The sequence below is a fragment of the Cucumis melo genome, chromosome 3, assembly GCF_025177605.1.
Source record: "Cucumis melo cultivar AY chromosome 3, USDA_Cmelo_AY_1.0, whole genome shotgun sequence".
Lineage (NCBI taxonomy): Eukaryota > Viridiplantae > Streptophyta > Magnoliopsida > Cucurbitales > Cucurbitaceae > Cucumis > Cucumis melo.
In genome coordinates, this window is record NC_066859.1 from 253503 (window position 1) to 281461 (window position 27959).

The 27959-nt window shown below is 37.6% G+C and overlaps 1 protein-coding gene across 1 annotated transcript in view; it reads left to right on the forward strand.

The window, feature by feature from the left end:
- Positions 1-27959, forward strand: part of LOC103485374 (suppressor of mec-8 and unc-52 protein homolog 1) — a 41045-nt gene that overhangs the window by 7281 nt on the left and 5805 nt on the right. The window contains exons 4-13 of the mRNA XM_008442929.3: positions 5349-5397; positions 6068-6151; positions 18470-18573; positions 21786-21872; positions 21943-21996; positions 22132-22227; positions 22521-22648; positions 22881-23007; positions 23121-23180; positions 23298-23405. Coding sequence (XP_008441151.1) covers positions 5349-5397; positions 6068-6151; positions 18470-18573; positions 21786-21872; positions 21943-21996; positions 22132-22227; positions 22521-22648; positions 22881-23007; positions 23121-23180; positions 23298-23405 — 897 coding nt within the window. The remainder of the gene's footprint in view (positions 1-5348; positions 5398-6067; positions 6152-18469; positions 18574-21785; positions 21873-21942; positions 21997-22131; positions 22228-22520; positions 22649-22880; positions 23008-23120; positions 23181-23297; positions 23406-27959) is intronic.

The following is a 27959-nucleotide window of genomic DNA, read 5'->3' on the forward strand; positions in this document are numbered from 1 at the left end:
GATATTTGGGGCGAGAGGAATGATAAATTTTTTTTGGTGAAAGGAAACGACCTCATTTATTGATATCCAAAGAGACAAAAGCTCATAGTACAAGAGTGTTATGCAATGAGCAAACATCGCAAAATCAAACAATGATAAGGAGGTGCACTTGGGCATCTCAATTAGGCTGACATTCCCATAACACCTTTATCATATCCAACAAAATAAATGACCAAACAACAAATAAATAGAGTCTAATTGGGGGCTAAGCACAACCAGTACAAACCAATAAGAAACAAAGAGACAAACTCTAACAAGACTAGGAATAAAAGACAGTCAAACAAAGGAGCTGCAAATGGAAGAAGCATCAGAGGTCGTGGCCCAAAGCTAGATCATAAATCAAGGAAGAAAGATGAAGGCCTGCCAATTTAGTAAGATGTTTTGCATTAAGAAGTCTTTAAACTATGTACTTAGAGAGCACCACGAAGAGGCGTTCAGCCATGCAAACTCGTATCTGTCAGGCCAAGAGGAAACTTTATTGTGAAAGACTTGTTGATTTCTCTCAAACCATAGTTCAATCATAGGAATGATAGAGCTTTTGGAGGAAACGAAAGGTGCCCTTGCGAGATGTGTTCCATTTCGAGATTTCATGTCTCCCTTTGGGCTTACATATCGAAGCTTTTTTGTAATTATTGGCTAGGAAACATCTCTCTTAGTTGGAATCCCTTCCTTGGTGGGAGGTCTTTTGAGGATATTTTGTTATCCCTTGTAATCTTCATTTTTTCTGAACGAAAGTTGTTTTCCTAAAAAGTTAGTGAGATGATGACAAAGAAGAATTATCTAACCAAGTTGGAGACTATTCTTGAGCCTTGTTTTGTTAGTTAAGAAGTTGGGGAGTGGCATTTTATGGATTATAGGACACTGAATTAAGTAAGGATTGATGATAAGTTTTCCATTTGAGATATTGAAGAACTCCTCAATAAATTAAAGATGCTTTCTCTAGGCTTTTCACCCTCTCCAATTGCAAGGATGCTACTATTTCACATTGCTGGAAACGAGATCACGAATCTTGGGACCTATGCGTGAGACGTCATCTTAATGAAACAAAAGTTGTGAATGATTTGTTTATCCACTTTGTTTGATCCCCCACAAGGCCCTTGGTTGCAAATTCTTGGAAATGGAACCTAGACACATGGAGGATTTTACTACCAAATTGCTATGTCAATATCTAGGCCTGACCACAAATTTTTACAACTCATGAAAGCCACAAATTTTTGGTCATGACTTTTGGGTTAACGAACGCATTGGCGACTTTCCAATCTTTGATAAATAAGATCTTTAAGCCTTTCATGAGGCGGTTCATTCATATATTTTTTATCGCATATTGGTGTGTTTCTCAGTAGTAGTAGTAGTTGTAATTGTTGTTTTTCTTTTGAATACAAAATGACAACTTTCATTGAGAAAAAAAAAGGAAAGAATACACGAGAGCACAAAAATACAAGCCCAAAAAAATAGGACAACTCTATCTACAAGAAGGGACTCCACTCCTGAGAAATATTGCTTGTAGAATAATTTCAATAGGTCTTCAAAATTGAAACCGGTAGAGAGACTTGGAAACAATCAAGGGACCAAATTTTCCTTGGGTCTTTCCACTCCCCTAAAATCCATTATGCTCACTGTTAGATACCTAATACTAGAGCAAGGGTATAAGAGTAAGTAGATATTTAGGTAGTTACATAGAAGTATGGTTATAAATAGGAAGTTGATGAGGGAAGAAGGGGAGGAGGATTTTTTGGTTGAGTGAAGTCTGCAACATTCCTTGAAAGAAGAAAGGAAGGGCAGAGGGATAGGGTTCCTTTTAATTGTTCTTTGTTTTCTGCGATTTTATTACAGTTGTTTTGCTTATATTAGTTGTTCAAGGATTGAATCATCAGTCCTTTCTCTGTAATTTTCATACTATATCAATATACAGTTGGTGTTCTATCACTCACCCCACAAGACCCATACAGTTGCAAACATTTCTACCATCCACAAAGACAACACATTCTCCCTTAAAGGTGGATTGAGGAGGAACATATCGCTAGCACTTAATGAGCACACATCATCCCAAATGTCTGGGAGGTCTCATACACTACTAAAAAAATCACAGTGCCGGAGAATATAATCCAAGTCTTCCTTCGCCTTTCAACAAACAATACAACATAAGGGCCTTATAAGCAAAGGCATCTTTCTCGTAAGCCGACCCAACATGTCAGCACAACCATATAGAACTCGTCAACTAAAGAACCTCACCTTTTAGGGATCTTAATCCTCCAAAGCACAGTGAGGATAGGCACACCTAAGGGGGAAGGTCGACTAGAAATTGAAAGTTCCAATGGATTGGGGCTCAAGACTTTAACATCCTTTTTCCCTCTTTTAAAGGGGTGGGCCTCGAGTAAAGGCAGAAAAGCAGGCACCTCCTTAGCTTCCCTATCGAAAAGAGAGCGACAGAACCCAAAAGAAATGAAATAGAACCCACAGACCACAAAAAGGATTAGATGATTTTTAAGAGATGAAAAATGGTACAAGCAAGGAAACAAAGTGCAAAGGTGTGTGTTGCTTAGATATATTGACACATAAATGTCGCTTGTGAGTGGTCGAAAATGTACTATCTGATTGCAAGGTTATTTGCAAAATATTAGAAATACATTTTCTGAAAATTTAGAACGAAATATCTAGGCCATTGGGTATCAAGCCAGGGGGTTGAAGCTGATAACAACAAGATTAAGATGATAATGGAGTGGACATATCCCACGAATGTAATTGAACTTAGAGGATTTCTTGGGCTCCCTTAACTCGCCTATTGCACAAGGCTGCTTTTGTGTGGAATGACGATTCAATTCAAGCTTTTGAAGAATTGAAACGAGCTACGATGAAAATTCCAATGTTAGCTCTCTCTGGTTTTTCCCTTTCGTTCATTATAGAAACCGATGCTTTAGGAGTTGGGTTGGTAGCTCTGTTGACTCAAGAATCCAAGCGAATTGTTTATTTTAGTTTAACTTTGTCTTCAAGGGATCAAGCTAAATCAATTTATGATGGGGAAAACTCATGGCTATGGTATTTGGCCATTCAGAAATGGAGACATTACATAGTAATAAACCAAAATGGTTCACTTCATGTTTCCCGTTCTTAAATGGAGACATTACCTTCTAGGTAACAAATTCATTGTGATTTTTGATCAATAGGCTTTGAAAATTTGTTTGAACAGTGGGAGGTACAACCTCAATTTCAGAGATGGTTGACCAAGCTACTTGGTTATAATCTCAAAATACGATACTAGTTGGGACTACAAAACAAAGCCATATACACTTTGTTTCAAATGCCACCAGCAATGGAAGTTTACACTTTAACAAACCCAACTTTGTTAGATGTAGAAGTGGTGCTCAAGAAAGTTGAGAGTGACGAAGAGTTGCAAAAGATGATTCACATGTTGAAAAAAGACCCAAATAACAGGCCCAAGTTTCATCTACAACAGGTAAGGTTGATGTACAAAGACTGATTAGTATTATTGTCTCATTCATCAATGCTTATTCCAACATTACTCCACACTTTCCATGATTTCATTTTGGGAGGACGCTTAGGTTTTCTATGAATGTATAAAAGGTAACATGGGAGCTATATTTGGCTGGAATGTTAACAGATGTGAAAAAAGTATGTTGATATTTGTGTTATTTGCCAATGAAACAAAACAGTCTCTATGTCTAGAGTGTTTGTTGCAATCACTCCCCACTTCAAACCAAATTTCGGAGTAACTTTCCATGGATTTCATTGAAGGGCAACCAAAATTGGCTAGCTGTGATTTGATTATGGTAGTAGTCAATTGACTTAGTAAGTATGCTCATTTCACATTACTCAGTCATCCTTATTCCATCACCGTCGTTGGGCCAAACAAGTAGAGGTGGTTCATTTTCATGGGATACCAAAGCATATAGTTTCAGATAGAGACAAAATCTTCCAGAGTAATTTTTGGAAGGAATTGTTTGCTATGCATGGTACAGTGTTAAAGGGGAGAACGACCTTCCACCTTCAAATCGATGGCAAAGAGAGAGGGTGAATAGATGCTTAGAAACTTATTTACATTGTTTCTGGAATGAACAACACAAAATGTGGAGCAAATGGATACCAGGCCAAATTCTTGTGCAATACTACCTTCTACAGTTCACAAACATTTGCCTGAGTTGACTGAACAATTCGAGTTGCAAGTAACACTTGAGCTGATTCTAGGAATTTTTTAGAATGGGGAGTTGGCTATGAATGAATGGGTGATCAAGTGGAAGAGCTTATATGACAATGAAGCTACATGGGAACTGATACATTTAATGAACCAACAATTTCCTTCTTTTCAAGGTCATCTTTGGAGGGGGGAGGGGGCACTATGAGACCCTTGATCCTTTATACGTTGGTAGAAGGGGGCAGTAAAGGAGCATTGGGGACAGAGGATACGAGGGACATAAGCTAAGCTGTGTGGTTGGTAGAAGGGGCAGTGGGGACCAAGGGAGGTTGTTATAAGGAAATGTTTTTTAGTCTGTGTGGGGGAGAATTTTGGTTGAGGATGAGAGAAGTTGGAGAGGACTTCTAGCTCTCTTGAATGTGTTGGAGTCTTTCGGATCTTTTAACTTATTTTTCATTGTTGATTGTTAAGATTCTGTTCGTTTGTCTAGAGCTGTTTGAATATTTTCGAATGCAATATATCATATATTAGAGCTGTTGTTGCTCTGTCATCTTGCGTATTGTTGGGATTTACTGCATGCAGTGAAGTAGATACCTAACAAAATACAAAGTTACACAATTACAAAAAAGAACTCCAATTTGAAAGAATGAGGAGTAAGGGGTAACCATTTAAGTCTTTCGTAACCAAGACCCAAAGGTTAGGTCGTTTGAAGCCATGTGGAATAATCCTCCTTGGTGTTTGCAGACTTTTCCATTCAAGATTTATGCTTAAATTGGAATTTCTTTATTTTTCCTGCATAGTTCATATGTCATGTATAATTTGTTTATTTTATATTCTTTAAAATTTTTGTTTGTTGTGCCTTGATTAGTTTGCTATCTATGCTATAATGAACTGGGCTTTGTTGCTTGATGTATGTCTTTTTACTATAGTTTGGATATGATGAAGGTGATATGGGGTGTCAATCTAGTTGAGATGCTCGGGTGCACCTCCACATGATCTTGTATTTTGAGACTCTGTCTCTTTTCATTAATTCAATAAAAAGTGCGTTTCCCTTTTAAAAAACGTCTGTCCCAATTTACTAAGGTGCTTTACCCACATGCGCACACAAATGTGATGACTCATTTTATCTCTTGAGATGTTTAAATAGTTATTTTGACAGGCTTATCAAGATTCAACAAAAGAGAAACGCCGAGCGCAAATTGCACAAGGTTTTGAACTTTACCTATTTTTCATTTCCTCATCTTTTGTATGATCTTAATTTTTTATCATGGTTGAAAATTCAATATTCTCACCTTATTTTTTTGTATGAAAACGACTTTCATTAAAACAAAATGAAAGAATACACGGGCATACAAAAACCAAGCTCACAAAAAACCTACAAAAGCCCACAAATATTGAAACTTAATTATTTGGTAAAGTATAATATGATGACACATATACTAACAGTTTCATTTACACAATCAAATCTTAATGGCGCATGTTTGTCTCATATATATATATATATATATCTAGAAGAAATTGAATGGGAAATAACTCACTTAAACTGAAACTTCATTGAACCACTTTAAAGCATAGAAGAATGTCTCTTTATTAGATTTTAAAGATGCTAGCCGTTTTTGTAACCTTTCGTCTTCTTCTTTAGGATAGGCTTTTCGTCAAGGACTCAATCAAAGTTTCATTTTTAAGACATGAGAAGATCTAAGGAACAGGTCCCTTATTTTATATCAGAAAAAAATGGGTAAAATTTGGATACGTTTATCTATTTTAAATTATTGTATGTTTGTTGAGTTTAAATGTAATTTTAGGTTGCTCTCACATGTTTATCTGTGTTACTGTTGCTGACTGTGTGTTGGTTATGTTCCAATTTGTATTTTACAGCCCTTGCAGCTGAAGTTACCATGGTTGCACCTTCTCGTTTAATGGCTCTGATTGGTCAGGCTTTAAAATGGCAACAACACCAAGGTAATTTGATGTTGTGTACACTTTATACCTCAACTATCATTTTTTCCATATTGTGGGATCATTGGGTGAGCAGATAATAGAGTGTTTAGAGGGTTGAGGATGAGTCCAAGTGATACTTGGTTGTGTTAGATGTCTTGCTTCTCTTAGGGGTTTGATTTCGATGATCTTTTATAATTATACGTTAGGTGCCCTTTTATATAGTTGTTCACTGATATGGCTTCCTTTTGTGGGCTTTGGTTATTTACTTATTATTGTTATTTCTTTTTCCGTACACCCATGTATTTTTAAATTTTTTTCAATAAAGTTTGTTCTAAAAAATTCATTTGGTCAGATCTCATGTATCAGATAAACATGTTGCTGTAGGCTAAAAGAAAAAAAGGAGAACTTTCTCCAAAGTCTTATTATCAATTAAAAGTTGTCCATACAAGAAGACAATTTCTTTATTTATATTTATAGAGAATTGAAAAGCAAACTAATTCTAATCCTAGTGATATGATGTTGCTTGGGAAATACAAGGGCGAAGAAAAAAGTCGCAAACAACACTACATTGGACCACAACTTCTTCTTCCACTTCACCAAATAATGCAAATAGGGTTTTAGGTTTAGGGTCTAGATTGCAACTTCATCATCTCGTCTTGTTTTTTGCTCTTTTTCAATTGATTTTCCTTTTGCCGTTCATAATGTCTTTCTCATTCAAGTCCTAGATCTCCACGTGTTTGCTTACCATTCATTGACACTCAGCTTTAAATCTTTAGATTTTCTGTTTCATTTGTTGCTTGAACAGTTTCAGCCTTGTCTGGGCTCTTAAATTTCAGAGTGTTACTCTCAGTATTTCCTTTCGAATTGTTGTTGTCGGATAGATACACAAAGAACCTTAGTAGGTAAAAGGCAATCAATTTGAACACAAATCTTGGATAAAATATGGACTAAGTGGCTGTGTTTCTTTTTGAAAAGTCCATTCGATTTGACCAACCCATGAACTTATCATGGAATACACTTTGATTCCGTTCGGACCAAATTTCTGCAAGCAGACTTGACCAAGTTAGTCCAAAGTAGCCGTGTCCCCTTTTTCATAAGATGGTCTAAAATAATCTGTCTTACGTTTAGATTGTCTTACTAAAATCGGAATTAAATGGGTTTTGTGACCTCCCCCCTTTGGATTCTCTTCTGATCCATCCCGTCAAGCACTCCATTTTTTACAAAAACCTGGATGTTCTTGAAGTGTACAGCTTGTTTGACCTTAAATGCTACATTAGGTCAGTAAATGCAGATTCTACATCTAAGCTTTTCAATTTTTCTAAATCCACCATTTCAAAGGCTTCTATTTTGCGAGGAAGGCTACCCCCGCAAAGCTGATAATTCTTTCAAGAACCAGCTTGATATTTCCTCTCCAAGTAGTGTTAGTAGTGAAGAATCAGTCGGTGCTCTTAGCGTGTTTGACCTTAAATTAGACTCAGAAATTGAAGGGATGGATCTTAATGCTCTATTTAATGATGAAGGCTTCCCTCCAAATAAAGTTCCCCTGGATCTGCCAAAGGATTTGTTGTCGATAGTCAATGATTGTGGAATTATTTTGGCTTAAATTAGCAGCCTAGCCCTCCCATTCTGTTAGACCTCTAATATTATTTCTATGTAGTAAGAGAAAGAAGAAAGAGAAATCGGAAGTTTTTGAGTAGTTTTAAGGTAACTCAGGACGATCTCGAGGTGGATTGGCTCTGTTCGAGTCGATCTTAGGGTGGAATGGCTTTTCTCCGTTTAAAAAAAATGATAATTGGAGCTTAAGTTCAGTGCTTTAATCCTGAAGGCTTCGCTAGTTTTATTTGTTTGTTTTAATCCATTCCAACATGATCCTGGTCTAGCTTATCGACTATTTGAGCATTCATCATCTGTATTGAGGTATGTTTTGAAGAAAAGGTTTGCTCATGGTTCCTATGGTGATGTATGGCGGGCTTTTCATGGTAACTGCCGGGAAGTATTTAGTTTAGTGGGAGAGAATGATAATGTTTTCTGCAACTCATCTTTGGAAGACTTCATTGCCAGAAACTATTGTTGCTTTTCAAATAGTTCTCAAGCCTACTCTCTAGAGATTATCTTGTTCATCATGAAATGTGTTATGGTTGAAAAGGGTTCTAGAATCTATTTGAGTGGCTTACAGGAGAAATATTTTGGTGAATAATTTTTAATACTTCTACACGTCTGGGAGATGTTTATCAACTGGAACATTAAACCTTGTCTTTGAAGAATCACCATGGGGTGTTGAGGTGTTGCAAAAGGAAGTACAACCTTTATTGTAAATTTTCTTAAAATGCTGCGGTTCCTTTTGATAGGTCGGCAAAACAACTTGTTGGAATGTAGACTATGAGTAAATTTGGGTTGGAATGTGGCTGGTACTGAACGTCTGAGTCTTCTTCTGCCCTATTTGCATCCCAAAAAGCCAGGGGTTTCAGCTTTTGGAGATATGTTTGGCCAAAAGGCCATGTGTCAATCAAATGAATGACATGTAGTTCCACTGGGTAGTGAAGCCAAACCATTAGAAAGCCAAACTTGTTTCAGCCGTTTAAATGTTTTCTTCTAGATTTTGGTCCATCTTTAGTCTTCTTTTAGATTTTGGTCTATTTTTAGTCTCTCCGGTCTTTCTCTTCATGTAGGGGGCAAGTAAAGCCACTTTGCTGATGCTGATATTTTGAAAGATTCTTTCGAACCTCTTCTGAGTTTTGGACTACTTTGGCATGATAACTTCGAGATTGACGGTTGCATCTTCTTGCTAGTCTCTAGATTCAAATGTTTTCCTTTTGAGAGAGATATTTCGTTAGGCTTTGTATTCAGATCTCTTCGTTTTGGTTCTGTTTAGTTTCAAATTTTCTGTTGGATTTCGTTTTACTAGCTTGCCTTTTGTCATTGTTTTGGTCATTTTTCCCTTTTGTATTGCCTGAGTTCATCTATGTGTAGTTTGTTTGGATGATTTTGTTCTTTTCTTATTTTGCTCTTAGTATAATACTCTTGTACTTTGAGCATTAGTCTCATTTATTATTATTAATAGAGGGTTGTCTCCACTTAAAAAAAAATCACTTTGGGGCTGAAAGTTCTGTTGAATACCCAGCTTACTTCAAATAAAGAAAATAGACTGCCCCAACACTTAGCTGAATATGGACAGGAGAAGAACAGATGGTGCAAATCTTCTTCATTAAGGAGGCAAAGAAGGAAAATAGAGGGCAGAAGACAACTGTTTGGGAGCTTCCTTTGCATGACCAAAGAGCAGTTTAGTAACCCAAATAGCATAATCCAAACTAGGATGCTGACTCTTCTAAGGCTGTTGGAATTCCACAAGGCTTTGTAGGTCTCTCTAGTCAACAGAGAAGATGCTGAAAAGTGATTCACAAGGGCTTTGACTGAAAACTTACCGGATGGTTCTAGACACCAAATCCTTCTATCCATATAGTCTACCACCTGCCTTTGTGAAAGGAGGTGAAGCAGTTGTTGAAATTCTGAAATTTCCGCTTCTTTAAGGAGTCTTCTAAAAATTATAGCCGGTGGAATGGTTCCAATGTGCAGCTACTGATCCATTAGGCAACAACGTGATTCTAAACAGCTTTTGAAAATGAGATTTAAGGGGGTATCTTTAGCCCACGCATCATTCCAAAAAGCAATCTGAGTGCCATTTCCTAGCTTGAAGTTGGATAGAGTTTCCATATTTCTCATGCTTTGGAAATACCTATCCAAGGACTTTTCAGGTTGTTTCCAGCTTTACCTACAATATCCCAATTTAAAAGCTCTTTACCATTGATGTTTCTGACTACTTGGCGTCGTTGAGACTCTTCCTCCTCCATGAATCTCCAGTCCCATTTAGCTAGCAATGCAATATTTTTGTTGCTTAGCTCTCTAGTTGCGGGCGGGAGACTATCCCATTTTACCAGGTGATTGATTTTGCTCCTCGAGTGGCCTTCCCAAAAGAAATTTAATAATAGCCTCTCCAAAGAGGAGACCACCTTCACCGGCATTACATATAAAGACATGTAGTAAGTTGGTAAGTTTGCCAAAACCGATTTATATAGCGTTTGCCTCTCCCCTCTTGAAAGGTTAAATCTTCTCCATCTATCCAATATATTATGAACTCAATCGATCACTGATTGCCAAAAGTTTTCTTTCCTTGGACAACCTACTAGAGGCAAACCAAGGTACATAATCGGAAGCTTCTCGATCTTGCAGCCTAGTTTTCTAGCCTTGTAATTCAACGCATCTTACTCAAGTTGACTCCATCGAGGGCTGATTTTTCCCAGTTAATTTTTTGACCTGAGTACCATTCAAACAATGCTAAGGTATCCTTTTCCCACCACGAAACCTTCTTAAAGCCTATTTTCGTAGTGTGGTCAGTGTATTGCAAAAACATAGAGTGTGGTCGGCGTATTGGAGGAGAGGGACGTGAACCTTCTCTTTTCCCACCACGAAACCTTCTTTAAGCCTGTTTTCATAAAGCTTCAAAACGAGAGCTCCTAAGGCCTCTCCAACTAAGAGAAACAGAAAGCGAGATAGAGGATCCCCTTGCCTGATAACTCTTGATGCCAATTTGCGACTGTGTGGTTTACCATTAATGAAAATAGAGAATCTAGTGTTCTTCACACTACCTAAAATTCAGGAAGTCTATTTGGGGCAAAATGCTTGTTGTACAATATTTTTTCTAAGAAGCCCCACTCTACTATGTCAAAAGCTTTTTTTTAAGGTCAAGTTTTAGAATCCATTCTTTCTTCCTTTTAGCACGGTAATCTTCAACAACCTCATTTGTAGTTAGAATCGAGTCTAAAACTGTCTTCCTCCAATAAAAGCACCTTGAAAAGGGAACATAATCGTCCGTAACCATCTTCAACTGTTCAGCTAGCACTTTTGCCACCAACTTATAAGGTAAAGTGGTAAGACTTATTAGTCTGAAGTCTTTCATTAAGATTGCGTCCTCTTTCTTCTTAATCAAGCAATGAAATTTTCTTGAACTCGAACATTTAGTTTTCCATTTATTTAAAACTCATCAAGAAGTTTTTTGGAGTTGGTCTTAAGCTGTGCTCAATGTTTAATGCGGAACTCAATGGTGAATCCGTTCGGGCCTGGGGCTTTATTTTTCTCGAGGACTTTGACTGCCCTTAAAATTTGAGCATTTGTAAAAAGTCCTGAGGGACTAGCATTCTGCCCTGGTGTGACCCGAGGCTAGTCTGAGTTGAGAGGGAAAAATTGTTCACCCTGTATCCTTTTATATAAAGTTACCATAGAAACTCAAAATCCACCCTTCAGTATCATGGAAAGATCTAGTTACTGCCCCAATATCATTGACCAATTGTGTGATAAGTTTCCTTCTCTTTTTTGCATTTAGGAAACGATGGAAGAAACCTGAGTTCTCATCCTCCATTTTCAACTAGTTAAGCTTGCTTTTTTGAATTTGGTTTCTTTCTTCAATCTTGTATATGCTCAATAACTCAGCTTGCTAGGAGTTTCTATACACAATTTCTCGTAAGTTTAGGCCATTGATTTCAGCGAGTGCATCACAAAAGGCCAAACTTTGTAACAAGTCCTAGTTCAACTATGCCTCTGTAACGGACAGCCTTCTTTGAGCTTCCACATCTTCTACTTGGAACTTGTCATCTTCAAATGAAATAAAGTATTGCACTTGGAGGACTTGGTAGCTTGTTACTTCTATTGTTTATATGCCTTTGCTTGGTGAAACGCTAGAGAAATAGACGGAAGGCAGGAGCTGGTGACGTCGATCTTATCTTTTGCAAATTGTTGAAGAGGAGAGAGAAGCAAAAGGACGGAGAGGGAGGAAAGAGAGAAGAAAGAGAAGAGGTGATGTAAATAATGTAACAAGATAGCTACTAATAAGTCTGTTAATAAGCCTAGTTAAAAGACCGTTAAGAACCCAACTAATAGGCTATAACTGATTAGTTATCCAGCTGCCTAACTACTTGTAACAAACTCCTTTGTAACCACTTGTAACTACTCCTTAGTAACTACTTGAAATCATCAATAAATACCAACTCTCTTAGCCATTCTGAGCATAGAATTCTTTTGAAAAAATTACCAACTTTGATTTACACCAAAGTGGTATCAGAGCAGCCCCGATCCTTAAGACTGATGGCTGGCTGGAGAGGACCAATCCCATCCGCGGGGGACAACCATGAGCAAGAAGAAGCGGAAGAGATTGCTGCCCTCTCTCCAAGGACATCCACGGTTCGCTTGCTGGCTGTCGAAAACTCTTTGGGAGACCGTCACGACAAGTTCGATCGAATGATGGATAATCTTGAAGCTTTGAATCGAAGAGAGGGAGAACTACCGCGCCGCCGCGTCTAGAAGCAAACAGGTTCAATGGTAATGTTTTTTGGTAATAGAAGAGGACGATGGGGAAGATGAAATTTTAGGAATTTCGATCAGAGGAATAGTCATAGAAATCTGCCGCATTTTTTTCGAAAATAATGACTATGAGGATCAAGAAACGGGAGAAGAAGATTCCTCAAGTGATGATGATTAGGGGAACATCTGGAACAACTATGAAGCACGGGTTGGAAGAAATAACAGAAGGTATGATACAAGGAAGGAAGTTTATCATGTTTACAAGATGAAAATCGATCTCCCAACGTACTGTGGCAAGCGAGACATTGAATCTTTTCTAGACTGGGTGAAGAACACGGAGAATTTCTTTAAGTATATGGACACTCTTGAAAGAAAGAAAATCCATTGGGTGGCACTAAAGCTTAAAAGCAGCGCATCAACATGGTGGGACCAATTAGAAGTTAATGGGCAGAATTGCGGGAAGCATCCTATTCGATCATGGGAGAAAATGAAGAAACTCTTGAAAGCTCGGTTCCCAACACCAAATTATGAACAAACTTTATATAGCCAATTCCAAAATTGCTACCAGGGATCACGATCAGTAGCTGACTATATAGAGGAGTTTCTTCGTTTAAGTGCAAGGACCAATTTGGGGGAAAATGAGCAACACCGAATTACACGTTTTGTAGGAGGCCTTCGGTTTAACATTAAAGAAAAGGTAAAGCTCCAACTCTTTCAATTTTTAACTGAAGCTATTTCTTTTGCTGAAACCGTAGAAGAGATGAATGCCATGTGAACTAGGAGTATTAACTGCAAGACTCCATGGCATACATCCTCAGTTAAAAGAACTAATTACTCTAGCAAAGCTACTGATCAACTTTGGTGAAAGGAAAAAAAATAGAAACACAAGAAGGAACCAACGAGAAAAAGAAAGAGGCTGCAAACAGGAGCAAAGTTCAAAATACTTACAATCGACCGTCATTAGGCAAGTGCTTTAGATGTGGCCAAACAGATCATCTATCTAACCACTTGTCCCCAACGGAAAACAATAGCCTTGGCTGACGAAGAATATGACTCAGTAAGCGATGATAGTAAAGCATTAGAAGAAGAAGCCGAGTTGATTAAAGCTGATGATGGTGATAGGATATCTTGTGTCATACAGAGAGTCTTAATTGCCCCAAAGGAAGAAACCAATCCCCAACGCCACTGCTTGTTTAAAACTAGTGACCACCTTGAACTTAAAGGCAGAAGCACATCCAAATCCCTACAAGATTAGCTGGGTAAAGAAAGGGTGGAGAAACTATGGTAAATGAGATTTGTACCATTCCACTTTCCATTGGAAGTGGATACAAAGATCAGATTGTCTACGATGTAATAGACATGGTTGTATGTCGCTCCTAGGAAGGCCATGGCAACATGACGCTCAAACCTTACACAAGGGAAGAGAAAACACCTATGAGTTTTACTGGATGGGGAAGAAGATAAGGGGCAACTATTCACCATTGTTAGTGGAAAGAAACTAATTAGAGAAAGAGAAAGAGACATCCTAGGACTGATTATTGTTGACAAGTCCGTAGGAGAACAGTTTGAAATCCTGGAACCTAAACTACAACAATTACTTGCTGAATTTCCTCACTTGTAAAAAGAACCCAATGGGCTGCGACCTCTGCAAGATATTCAATATCAAATAGACTTGATTCCAGGGCATCCTTGCCAAATTTAGCTCATTATCAAATGAGTCCTCATGAATACCCGATGCTCCATGAGCACATTGAAGACTTGTTAGAGAAAGGGCACAGTAAATCGAGTTTGAGTTCTTGTGCAGTGCCAGCTCTATTCACACCCAAGAAAGACAGAAGTTGGAGGACGTGTGTAGACAACATGGCTATTAATCGTATAACTGTAAAGTACAGATTTTCCATCCCAAGAATTGGTGATCTTTTAGACCAATTGGGCAAAGCTACCATCTTTTCGAAGATTAACTTAAGAAGTGGCTACTATTAGATACGTATCAGACCTGGGGATGAATGGAAGACAACATTTAAAACAAATGAGGGCTTGTTTGAATGGATGGTCATGCCCTTTGGATTTTCCAACGCCCCTAGCATTTTCATGAGATTGATGAATCAAGTGCTTCATCCCTTCCTCAAAAAATTCATAGTAGTCTACTTCGATGATATACTTGTCTACAGCAATGGAACTGTTGAACATATGCTGCATTTTAGAAAACTGTTTCAAGTTCTGACTGAAATAGAACTTTATATTAACCAGAAAAAGTGTATTCCTAAAAGAGGAGATCTCCTTTTTTGGGTTCATTATCAAGCAAGGGAGGATAAGAGTGGAACCTAAAAAGACTGAAGCCATCTGGACTTGGCCAACCCAACCTCTACCAAAGAAATCCAAGCCTTTCTTGGATTGACTTCTTTCTACAGGAAGTTTATAAAAAATTTTAGCTCTACTGTTGCACCACTTACCGATTGCTTAAAGAAGGGGAACTTTAAGTGGACTCTTCAGCAACAAGAGAGCTTCAATGACATAAAAAAGAGATTGACTTCTAGCCCTTTATTACAACTTCTAGACTTCACTTCACCTTTTGAAGTTGCAATCGATGCATGTGGCACGGGAATTGGAGCTGTCTTATCCCAAAAGGGCCACCCAGTTGAATATTTCAGTGAAAAGCTTAGTCCACCTAGACAGTCATGGAGCACATACGAGCAGGAACTATATGCTCTTATTCGAGCATTAAAGCAGTGGGAATACTACCTACTCTGTAAAGAATTGTCCTCTTAACCGATCATTTCTCACTAAAATACCTTCATTCTCAAAAGAACATCAGCTGGATGCACGCTTGATGGATTTCTTTCCTACAAAGGTTTGATTTTGTTATTAAACATCAAGCTGGAAGAGTTTCCTTCTTACACTCCTCTCTTTAGAAGTTACAGCCTTTAAGCACCTCTCCGATCTTTATATAGAAGACGCTGACTTTGCAGATACTTGGTACAAATGGAATAACTACTTAAAGGCTGATGATTACCATATTGTGGAAGGATTTCTCTTTAAAGGAGAACAACTATGCATACCACACACCTCCCTACGAGAAGCTTTACTAAAGGAAGCTCATTCAGGTGGACTATCTGGGCACTTTGGCCAGGATAAAACATTTGAGATAATGTCTAAAAGATATTACTAGCCACAACTAAGAAGGGATTCCAATAACTTCATGAGGAGATGTTCTATTTGCCAAAGAGCCAAAGGCTCAAGCTCTAATGTTGGGCTATACTGTCCATTACCTATTCTAAAATCCATATGAGAAGATCTTTCCATTGACTTTGTGCTTGGCCTCCCTAAGACTCAAAGAAACTATGACTCAATGATGGTTGTAGTAGACCGGTTCAGTAAGATGACCCATTTTGTTGCTTGCAAAAAGACGAATGATGCTATATGCATTGCTAATCTCTTTTTTAGAGAGATAGTTCGGCTACATGGGGTACCTAAAACGATCGTCTCTGATAGAGATGTTAAATTTCTAAGCCACTTTTGGAGAACCCTATGGTGAAAGTTTGATACTACACTCAAATATAGCACTCTAGCCCATCCTTAAACAGACGGTCAAACAGAAGTGACAAATAGAACACTAGGTAATCTGATACGATGCCTCAGTGGATCTAAACCTAAACAGTGAGATTTTTCCCTTGCACAAGTAGAGTTTGCTTTCAACAACATGAGGAACCGATCTACAGGCAAATGCCCATTCGAAATCGTGTATACTAAACAACCAAGGTTAGCTTTTGACCTTGCTTCACTCCCTACAACCATGGACATCAACCAAGAAGCTGAAAGTATGATAGAAAAACTTGAACAACTACACAAAGAAGTTCATGATCACCTCACACAAACCACAGACTCCTATAAAAAGGCAGCTTATATGAAAAGAAGGCAAGCTAAATTTTCTACAGGAGATCTAGTGATGGTGCACCTAAGAAAGAATAGATTTCCCTCTGGTACTTATAACTAATTGAAAGATAGGCAGATCGGTCCAATTCGAATCCTAGAAAAATATGGAGATAATGCTTTTAAAGTATAGCTCCCATCGGATATGAACATACATCCAGTGTTCAACGTTACCGATTTAGAGCCATAATATGCACTGGACGACTTCAAGCTTGCACACTAATGGACTCTAGGGCGAGTCCATCCTAAGGGGGGTGGAATGATGTAAATAATGTAACAAGATAGCTACTAATAAGTCTGTTAATAAGCCTAATTAAAAGACTGTTAAAAACCCAACTACTGTAACTAATTAGTTATCCAGCTGCCTAACTACTTGTAACAAACTCCTTTATGATCCCTTGTAACTACCCCTTAGTAACTACTTGAAATCATCAATAATCTCTCAGCCATTTTGAGCAGAGAATTCTTTTGAGAAAATTACCAACATTGATTTACACCAAGAGGACTTTCCGTTGAGTCTCTTTCTACTCACCTAAAAACTGCTTCCCCAATGGATAATTGTCTTTTTTCAGCAATTTGGAAATCAGGCAGCCCTTTGAGAATTAACATTTTGCTTCGGATTATGGTCTTCAAGTCCCTCAATAGTTCAGGAATTTTGCAAAAGAAATCCCCCAATAAACGTCTCTCTCCTTCGATGTGTCCTCTTTGCTTGAAGGCTAGCGAAAACCTTCGTCACACTTTCTTGTGATGTCTCGTCTCTTCCTTTGGTTGGGAAAGGATTTTCTCCATGTTCAATTTAGTTTGAAATTTTGATAGTTCAATAAGCGCCAGTGTGGTTCAGCTGCTGTCAGGTCCGAATTTACTCAAAACACCTCGCATCATATGGGAAAATTTGTCTAAAGCTTTACTCACAAAATTATGGTTCGAGCGAATTCAACGTATTTTCCATGATAAAGCAAGACAAAGGGCAGAAATTATTGATGCAGTAGATCTTAATGCTGCATCTTGGTGTTCCTTAAAAAAGGAGTTGGTTAATTATTCCGTTAAAGATATTTACCTCAACTGAAATGTTTTTCTCACTCGAGACTAACCGTTGCTGTACTAGATCCACTGGATTGCAGTTTTCACAGTTTGAAGTCTTGAAGTTTTGAAGGATCGGCCTTTTTTAAGTTTTTAAATTTGAGATTGTTTTATTGGTCCTTTTCTGTTTTTTTGGTCATGTTTTTCCTGTTTTTCTTGACCCTTGTAATAGGTTGGACGTTATTATTATTGTTCCTCCATAGGTTTTTTGCCTTTATGTTTTTTCGTGATATGATGCTTGGCGCTAAGGGGGTGTCAACCTAGTTGAGATGTCTGGGTGCGTCTCCTGATCCCCTTAGGACTCCCTTGATTACAACTTTTTTATTGCTCTCTTTGTATAACTCTCTTGTACTTTGAGTTTTTATGAATAAAGAAGTTCTCCTTTCAAAAAAAAAAAAAAAGATCTTGTCCTAAAACTGAGGATGCCAACCTTTTTTCGCGACTAGTTCACTTCCTTGGTTTGATTGTTATGAGATTGAGCTTCTTCATGGTGTTCTCCTTCCAGTTTATTTGTTGGTTACTCTATTCTAGACATTAATTATCTCATAGTCAAAGCTTCTTCATGGCGTTCTCCTTTCAAATTATTTGTTGATTACTCTATTTAAGATGTTAGTTTGAATGGGAACACACTAATATCTTTTTTAACTTTGTTTTTTTTTTTTTTGGCTTGCTCTTGTCTTGTTCTAGTTATGTTCAAGTAATTTGCATTTCCTGCTAAGTTTTTATTTCTCATATCTCATACTTTGAGCATTAGACTCATTTAATTATTTCAATGTGAAGTTTTATTCTCGTGTCAAAAAAAATTTAATAAATAATATTGATGTGCGATCACAAATTCTGGAGTACATATTGTGTAAAGTGGAAACTAATATCGTTTTCCCATTAATGTGACTAATACATTGGATGGTGACTGTTAAATTTATTGTATAAATGTTTCTTATGGGCACTGTGACGATTAGTGATTTATTCTTTTTTCAGGTTTACTTCCTCCAGGAACGCAGTTTGACTTATTTCGTGGAACTGCTGCCATGAAACAAGATGTGGAGGATGTTTATCCAACAACTCTTTCTCACACAATTAAGGTGAGTTGAGCTAATCCATTGTTTTTTTTAATATTCCACCATGCATGATTGTTGTATTTATTGATTACTATTATTATTATTATTATTTTTAAGACACGTGTTTTTGTGGTAAACGCTATTTACCATCATTTTCTAGAAGAGACCTAGGATAGTCAATGACGTGCAATTGGATAGAAATCTAATTTTTCTATTCAAGATATTTGTCTGGATTGGAGTGCATTTATCTTTTCAGTCTAGACATTATCTCTTGTATTCTTTGTTTCATGTACTATTGTATCTTGAGCTTTTGTTCTTTCATTATCAATGAAATATGTTAGTTTCCTTTCAAAAAGAAATAGAACCTAAAGGCTCTAGAGACTCACATAAGAAAACCAAAAATGTTCTTTTTTCTTCTTATTTGTCGATTCATAGGGATGATTGTTAGAGTATTGATATAATATTAACGCATGAATTCTTATAGCTTCCTCGAGCCCACACGAATTCAACTTTCTCAATGATTTTTGGTTCTTTTGGACGTTTCAGTTTGCATAAATAAGACGGATGTCAGAATGAGCATAGCTCAACCGACATGATTAAGTATGTATGATACCTTTGAAGTTAGAGGTTCAATTGTCCTTTTAGGAACATTTGGTAAAATTGGAAGTTAAATGTTTAATTCCTCATCTATCTATTGGAAAAGGAAGACGTAAAGAAGTGCAGAAGGAGAGAAGCCATCTCTTGGTTTTAAGTTCTCTTTCATGTGTATGAGGATTTTGTTTGTTCCCTTCAAATCGATTTGTCCTTGCTGGTTTGAAGAAGTTGTTACTGTTTTAGAACTCAGCACATTGCTGCAACTGTCTAGAAGTCTTAAAGATGTTTTGGATATTCTTAAGTTTTGAATTCTTTCGCTGAATGATGTTATGGTCTTTAGAGTTATAGTTGTCTAACCCTTGTTTGCTGTAACTGGTCCTCTCTTATTAATGGTGTTTCTCCTTTTCAAGATTTTTGGTCATTGCTTCAAGGTTTGTAGGTTGATAGCTCTTTTTAGATGCAATCAGATAATTTTTTTTGGAGTAGCGAAGTAGATGATGGCAAGTGTATGCAAAGTCTGAAATTTAGACAATCCAAGTTTGTATAGTTTTCTAGTTTGGTAGTTTACTTCTTTAACGTTGGTTAGGCTCGTTATGCTGTATTCTCTAACAAAAGATAGAGGAAGACTTGGATCATATTCTTTTTTTAAAAAGGAAACGAATCTCATTTATTATAAAAAATGAGGTAGAGCTCAAAGTACAAGAGGGTTATACAATGAGCAATTAAAGAACATGAATTGTATTCTTTTGAGGTGTGAGTTTGTGAGATTTGTTTGGAGCATTTTTTTTTCAAGCTTTTGGGTCAAGTTTGCTCATCATAGCGTTTTTAGTGATATGTCCAGGGAGTTCGTCATCAATAATAAGCCTTTTCTTGATGAGGGAGGATTCTTATGTTTGCCGGGCATGCACTATTTATTGGAATCTTTTGGGTGGGAGGAATGGTAGAACGTAAAGTGGGAGTGGATATTTGGTCCCTCATTAGATTTTGTGATTATCTTTGTGTTTCCATTTCAATTTTCAAAGAGCTTTTGTAATTTAAGTTTCTATTTTTCACAATTGTAGAAGGGTTTTCTTTTGTGGGTTTGTCTTTTTATTTTATTTTTCTAGAGGTTGTGTGCTTCTCTTAAATCATTTAGTTATCCAAAAGCTTAAGTTGTTGGGTTTTGGTAAATATTCAAATAATCACACGCACACTAAAACTTCTTCAAATATGTTTTGGAACAAGCATCATTATTAATCTCCTGATTCAAAATAAATCCCTCTTTGATTAATTCGTTTGACACTTCATTAAAGGAAGGCCAAAAGCCAAAAAGTCTCATGCGCGCTCATACTTCTTCAAATTGTCAGTAGCCTCCTTCACGCCTTTAGAGCGTTTTGTCCCCTCCCCATCGGGTGTTTCAGAGCACTTCAAAGTCTCCCCTGCCAAGATCCTGTTAACTCTTCATCATCAGGCCCTTTCTCCTTTTCCCACCCTCCACTCATTAGCTAGTTCGAGGACAAGATTAAAACCGAAAAGAAAGAAATCTTCAAAGCTCTTCGCACATTTGTCCTTTCCTAAGTATTTCATTCGAAGGAAAATATCAAGGAAGATCTCGGTTAAGCGTTCCTTAAGAGAGAGCCCAGATTCTCCCAGATTTCTCTCACGTGGGAGGTTGAGTTTAAGCCTTGCTGTTTGTGGTAGCCTGCTTGTTATGGCTTTTATGTTTTGATCTTTGTTTTTATGGCTTGGCAAAGGGAAGTGTTTTCTGGGGAGTTCTTTTGGAATCTGTTTCTGTTTGTTTTGGAAGATCTTTTTGAGTTTCTTTTGGGTTTTGGTTGGGGCTGACAAGAACAGTTTTGGGCAGCCAGCTGCTTCTCCTTGGCACTTCTCTTTCTCTTCTCGTATAGAAGATGTGGGTGTGCAAGTTACCATATTCGAATGGGCTCCTCTTGATAGAGATGCCAAGTTTTGCTTTGTATTTAGCTTTCTTTAGTTTGTTTCTCCTTGAAAAGGCTTTATTCTGTTTGTTACGTTTTTGTTGTCTTCGTTTGTTTAGGTTGTCTTCTTCTTGTTGTCTAAGTTTTCATTTTAGTTTGTGTTCTCCCCTAGTTCTTTTTCTCTTAATACAATACTCATGTGCTTTGAGCTTAAGTCTCATATTTTATCATTAATAAAGAGGCTTGTCTCCGTTTAAGAAAAAACAACTTTCGTCTTTTCTCAATAAAGCTTGGTTTTCTATTAAAAGAGAACTTGAGAAGTACTGGAACAGACTAGATGAATGATAAGATTTTATGAGTGGAGATTCCCTTGGTTGTTTTTGTCACTTTGTACTTTACCTTTTTTCCCGATTTTGTCGGGGTGCTCTTGGGTAGCTCTCTAGCTCGGATGCCTAGGTCTGCCTCCTGATCCTTTCTATGTATTTCTTTTCATTTTATCAATGAAAAATTTTGTTTCCGTTTAGAAAAAAAAGATACTTATGAGTGGAGACTGTACTTTTGAGTACGAGTTTTCTTTTTTATTCTTAAATTGTGTGTATGTACTACATGTTATTGTTTCTCGTTTAGAAAACGAATAGTAAGATGTTTATTTGGTTTGTCCTGGCGTTCTTCACTTCTTTCTGGATTAGGATCAATTTACTAACGGTTCAAGGTATTTTAATGCAGTTTGGTACAAAGAGTCATGCAGAATGTGCTCGATTCTCACCAGATGGGCAGTTTCTTGTTTCATGCTCTGTAGATGGATTCATCGAGGTATCTCTACAGATGGATGGGATATTAGAGAATTTTCCTCCTAGCTTCTTTAACTTCTATTTGCATACAGGTCTGGGATTATATAAGTGGGAAACTCAAGAAGGATCTTCAGTACCAGGCTGATGTAAGTATGCTTTCTGTCCTTTGTTGCATGTCATATATTTTCCATAATTAAGTCCACTTCATTTTAGTACATGTTCTTTTTTCTTTTATTAGTTTCTTGTCGGTTTCTTTTTTTGATATGCAAGTGGAATTGCAGGAAACTTTTATGATGCATGATGATCCGGTCCTTTGTGTTGATTTTAGTAGAGACTCAGAGATGATCGCTTCTGGTTCACAAGATGGAAAAATCAAAGTGAGTTCTGAGTTCATCTTCTTCAATCGCTTCTGTAATGTAATCATTCTTGTATTAGGATATCAGTCTGTAATCTCTTATTTGATAATGTTCTTTGCTTCATTATCCGTCTTAATCACGTCATTTTACTGTGTTGCTAGAATAAATACTCTCCATACAACTCTGTAGATGCTTGTGGCCTAATTTTCTAAATAGCAGATATTGTCAAATATTATATTTTTGCGAATTATATAATTGGGTCAATATTGTGTTATTTCAATCAATTCAGTGCCATATTTTTTGTCATGATATAGGTATGGCGTATAAGAACTGGCCAATGCTTGCGGCGTCTTGAACGTGCTCATTCTCAGGGAGTTACGAGTGTTGTTTTCTCTCGTGACGGAACCCAGTTGCTGAGTACATCTTTTGATACCACGGCGAGGTTGGTTCAAGATCTTGATTGTTGCTATGAGAACATTTTCTATGTTGCTTAAGTGGATATCATTATATGTGGTATATGTCAATGGCAATTATAGTATTATGTGATTTAGTTTATCCGGGTTTTCTTAAAAATCTCATCTTTACTTTCATTCTCCAAACTAATTTTTGAATGGTCCAGGCTTCTCCCCCGTTTTAAAATGGTATATAACTGATAGGTTTTATATTTGGTATAGAATTCATGGCCTAAAGTCTGGTAAGCTGTTGAAGGAATTCCGTGGCCATTCATCATACGTGAATGATGCAGTCTTTACTAATGATGGAGCACGTGTCATTACCGCATCTAGTGATTGCACGGTTAAGGTCGATCATTATTTTGATGCATTCTGTGAATAACTGAATGTGCAATGTAGTTGGCAGGCTGGGGATTTATTTACTCGTCCCAAGTAACATACTAAATTTATTGTTCATTGTAGGTTTGGGATGTGAAGACAACCGATTGTCTGCATACATTCAAGCCACCACCTCCATTAAGGGTTTGTGATGGTGCATTTATATTGATGAGAGAAATTACTTTTTTGAACTTCGAGTTTCCTTGGTTGCTTGCAATCTTAGTGTTGCTCACCTTTGTTCTTCACTTTTGGGAATGCTAGGGAGGAGATGCCTCGGTGAATTCAGTTCATATCTTCCCCAAAAATGCAGATCATATCGTTGTTTGTAACAAGACATCGTCAATATACATCATGACATTGCAAGGGCAGGTAACTTTGGTTAATTGCTAACCTGGGAGTGGGATCATTTTCTTCCCTTAATTTTCTTTCCCAGATTAGGGACTATTATTTTTTTTTTATTCAGAAAGGAAATGGAACTTTTCGTTGATATAGTAAAAAAAGTCTTTAAGGCTAAAAGATACAATGAAATAAAGTAGAAGTAGGAAAAAGAAAAAACCAGAGCACTAAAGCATGTAACAGCATGATGCATATCCAAAGATCAAACAGGAAAAGAAAAGCTGCCCATTTTGGACATATATCTTGAATGGAAAAATTCGCAAAAGACTTAGAGAACACAATTGGAAACTATTAGAAATTAGACGGTAGAAGGGTAGGACTCCTTAAGACAATCTAAGGGAGTCTGAGGTGGAGGACACGAGAAGACATTCTATTGATTAAATAAGCTACTGTAAGAATGACATCTCCCCATGGGTATGAAGGCACTCACTAAGTTTGTTGAGGAGTGTAGGCACATGAGCTTTGGTGAACAATCCCCTTCGAGGCTAGGAACTCACTAAGATTATGGTTTTGGAATTCCCTCCAATTACCGCCCGAAGAATTGCAATTTTTCTATTGAATTTTGTTTCAATGGTATGATAGAAGTTTTAGAAAACAGAGGAAACCTAAGATTTATCTGTGATAAGGAATAACCAGGTAAGACGGGTATGATCACACCAATGAATGTTTGAAACCACCGTTGCCCAAATAAGGTGGTGACCTTGGATGGATCCCAAACGTCACTATTGATAAGGGTAAACGGTTGTGTGGGTTTATATGGTTGTGAGGGAAATGAGCCTCAATGTTGTTTTGCCCGAATACTCATCACAAGATAGGGAGGAGACATCAATTTTAGAAAATAGATGGGGAAACAAATAGTTCATATAATTGAAGGTCAGGTTGCCCAATAAAAAATGCCACAACATACAATCATGTTCAGAAGTGCTAAAATAGGAAGACAATAAACTAGCCCTAGAGATACTACTATCGAATGTATCATCATCAAGGATGTAAAGTCTCTTGCTATGTCGGGCAGTGCCAATCGTCCTACCTGAGCTCATGTCCTGAAAACAAGCAGATTCAGGTAAGAAGGTAGCTTTACAGTACAACTCACGATTATTCTTGTTGATAGATAACAAATTGTAAGAAAGCTTAGGCACATGCAAAGCATTCTGAAAAGATAGTCCATCAAAGGGAACTATTTGTCCTTTGCCAACAATTGGGGCTAAAGAGCCATCGACTATCCGAATTTTTTCATTACCGACACAAGAGGTATAAGGGACAAAGTACTCCGAAGAATCTGTCAAGTGATTTGTGGCTCATGAGTTTAAAATCCAGGAATTCTTCCCATCAACACTAACAAGGCCAAAGGACCGAGGTATACTTGACTGAGAATTGGCACCCAGAGTAGAAGTGCTGGTCTAGCTTGTAGTAAAGCTAGTTGACTGAGAGGTGCGGGTAGTGGTAGTCTCATTAATATGGGCACGCCTTGAGTTCTGTTTCTCGTTGTAGGACCGTTGCTTACCTCTTAGGGGACAACCATGGAGTTTCCAACATTGATCCTTGGTGTACTATTGTTTCTTGTGATGCTCACAAACCGGGTTTGGTTTCTCACTATTCTTCTCATTTTCTTGGATCAAGGACTAGGCAATAAAGGCAGTAGAGTCAGTGACAGGGGTAGTCAGTACACCCATGACATTTGTACGGTCTTCTTCAAGATGGACTTCAAAACACACTTCCATTAGGGAGGGAAGTGGTCTCTGTCCGAGTATATGACCACAAACAATATCAAATTTGGGATTAAGCCTTGCAACGAAATCATAAATACGATTAACTTCCTCAAGCTTAGCATATTGTATACCGTCATTTGGCGTGTCCCAAACTGTCTACCTACACAAATCCATCTCTTGCCAGAGAAGGGAGAGCTTATTGAGATAGGAAGTCACGTCTAGGGTCCCTTGTTTGCAATTGTGGACCTGTTTTCTCGGGAAGTGGTCTCTGTCCGAGTATATGACCACAAACAATATCAAATTTGGGATTAAGCCTTGCAATGAAACCATAAATACGATTAACTTCCTCAAGCTTAGCATATTGTATACCGTCATTTGGCGTGCCCCAAACTGTCTACCTACACAAATCCATCTCTTGCCAGAGAAGGGAGAGCTTATTGAGATAGGAAGTCACGTCTAGGGTCCCTTGTTTGCAATTGTGGACCTGTTTTCTCAGTGCATACAATCGAGTGGCATTCTGACGCTTCGAGTAAAGCGTTTGAGTTGTATCCCACAAATATTTTGCAGTGGTTGCATACAGTAGAGGCTTGCCGATCTGTGGTTCCATGCTATCGGCATGGACCGAATGGGTGAGTCCTCTCTTTTCCATATTCGTTTCCAAGGCATCACCCGGTGAAGGACGAATAGTCTCTTCTGTCATAAACTCGAACCGGTGGTAACCTTCAAGGACATCTTGATTGATTAGGACCATGAAAACAATTTTGGCCATTAATTTCTCTCATGGAAAATTTCCTGTAGATGATCCCAAAGAGCCAGTTAAATAATTTGAAGGCAAATTAAGGAATGAAGTTACCGGGTTCTTGGAATACATCGGCAACTCGGTTGGGTTGGAATGTGCCGAAGACTAACCAACTTGGATTTGGTCAATCTCGTTACTACAATAGTATGGCTCCTGTAAAGGATCAAACAACAGCGGCGTGTGGACTAACGGATTTGGTGGTGGTTGTCCGTAACCAGAGGGTAACAATGGCGCGTGGGGCTGCGACGGCTAGACAGGGAATGACATGTGGGAGAAGATGGGCTGGGTGATGAGATGATTGGATGGCGACGCATGAGCCCAAGCGCCTGACAGTGATAGTGCGTAAGGAAAATCCACGGATGACTCCGAGGGTTGGCCCATCATGACCGTCGGCATCTTCTGCAGGTAGTGGAGTAATTTTCCCATGGCGGCAGTGGCAGCCGTCTCCTTTTAGATTTCATCTATAATAGTGTCAAGGGTATCACCTTTACCTTGCTCTGATTGCATATTAAAAGCGATAAAGACAATAACATCGAGTTACATGGAAACCCAAGTACTGGGATAAAAACCACGATATTTTGTTCTTATTATTTTCTGATAAATACAATAGGTACAAGAAGGGGGAATGAATAGAATAGTATAAAGAGATAAGAAAAAAGAAAAAATATTTAGGGAAAATCTCCATAATCTGCCTATAGGCCAAGCCCACGAACTCTAACGGAAACATTGAGTCTTGCTACTACTTTAAAACTGGCAAACCACTCAAGATGTTTTCCAAGTCAAACCACTCAAGATGTTTTCCAAGTCAAACCACTCTAGATGTTTTTCATGGAAAACTCTTTGGTTTGTGGTTTTGTTTCAAACCATAATTCAAAAGAAGTGCTTCGACTACATTGATCCATAACTGTTGTGACAAAGGCTTCAAAGACACCATGAATGATGCAGTAATGCAACGTTTTAGGAATTTTTATGATAATGCTTCTGATGATTTTTATTAATGAGAGGGGAAGCCATTTTATAGGTTGGAAAATTACAAGAGTTTGTTGAAGTTAGTTATTTTAGAACTAACTTTAGGATTGAGTTAGTTTATTTTAGAACTATCTCAAGATACAAGAATGGTAATTCAAGATACTAAAAAATTAGCTAATAAATATTAAAGAACATTAAAGAAACATCAAGAAAGGAGGATGTTCTACATCAAACCCCTCCCTTAGGAAAATAGAAGGTTAGTGTCGAATTTCTGCCATAGGGATCTCCAAAAATGACTCAAGAATTTTACATCTCTATCCGAAACTATAGTTTTAGGAATTCCATGTAATCTATCAATTTCTCGAAAAAACAACTTAGCTATATTCAAAGCATCAGAAGTTTTTTTACGAGGGATGAAATGAGCCATTTTACTGAAGCGATCTACTACTACAAAAACAAAATCGTGACCCCTTTGAGTTTTTGGTAAGCCTAAAACAAAATCCATAGATAAATCCTCCCATATAATAGAAGGAATAGGTAAAGGAGTGTACAAACCTGTATTTTGAGAATTACCTTTAGCTGTTTGGCAAATAGATCATCTTTTGATGAAGTTAGTAACATCCTTATTGAGTTGTGGCCAAAAGAATTTAGAGCTGATTGTAGCCAAAGTTTTGTCTCGGCCAAAATGTCCTACTCATCCACTAGAGTGTGCTTTAATTAATGCATCTCTTAAAGATGTATAAGGAATACACAAAACATCACATTTGAAGAGAAAGTTATTAACGATGTGGTAATCTTTGCAAGGTTTTTTATGGTTAGAGCAAGTTTCCCAAATACTTTTAAAATCAGTGTGAAGGTAGGTGATCAAAAGCAATGATTTGAGATTGGAGGGTGGTGAGAAGTATACCTTTTCGACTGAGAGCAGCAGTAGCCTTATTAAACTTATCCGAAGTGTGTTTAATTACAAAGTCGAATCTTTGGAAGAATTGTAGCCATCGAGCATGCATTCTACTAATTGTGTTTTGGGAATTTAGAAATTTAAGAGAAAAG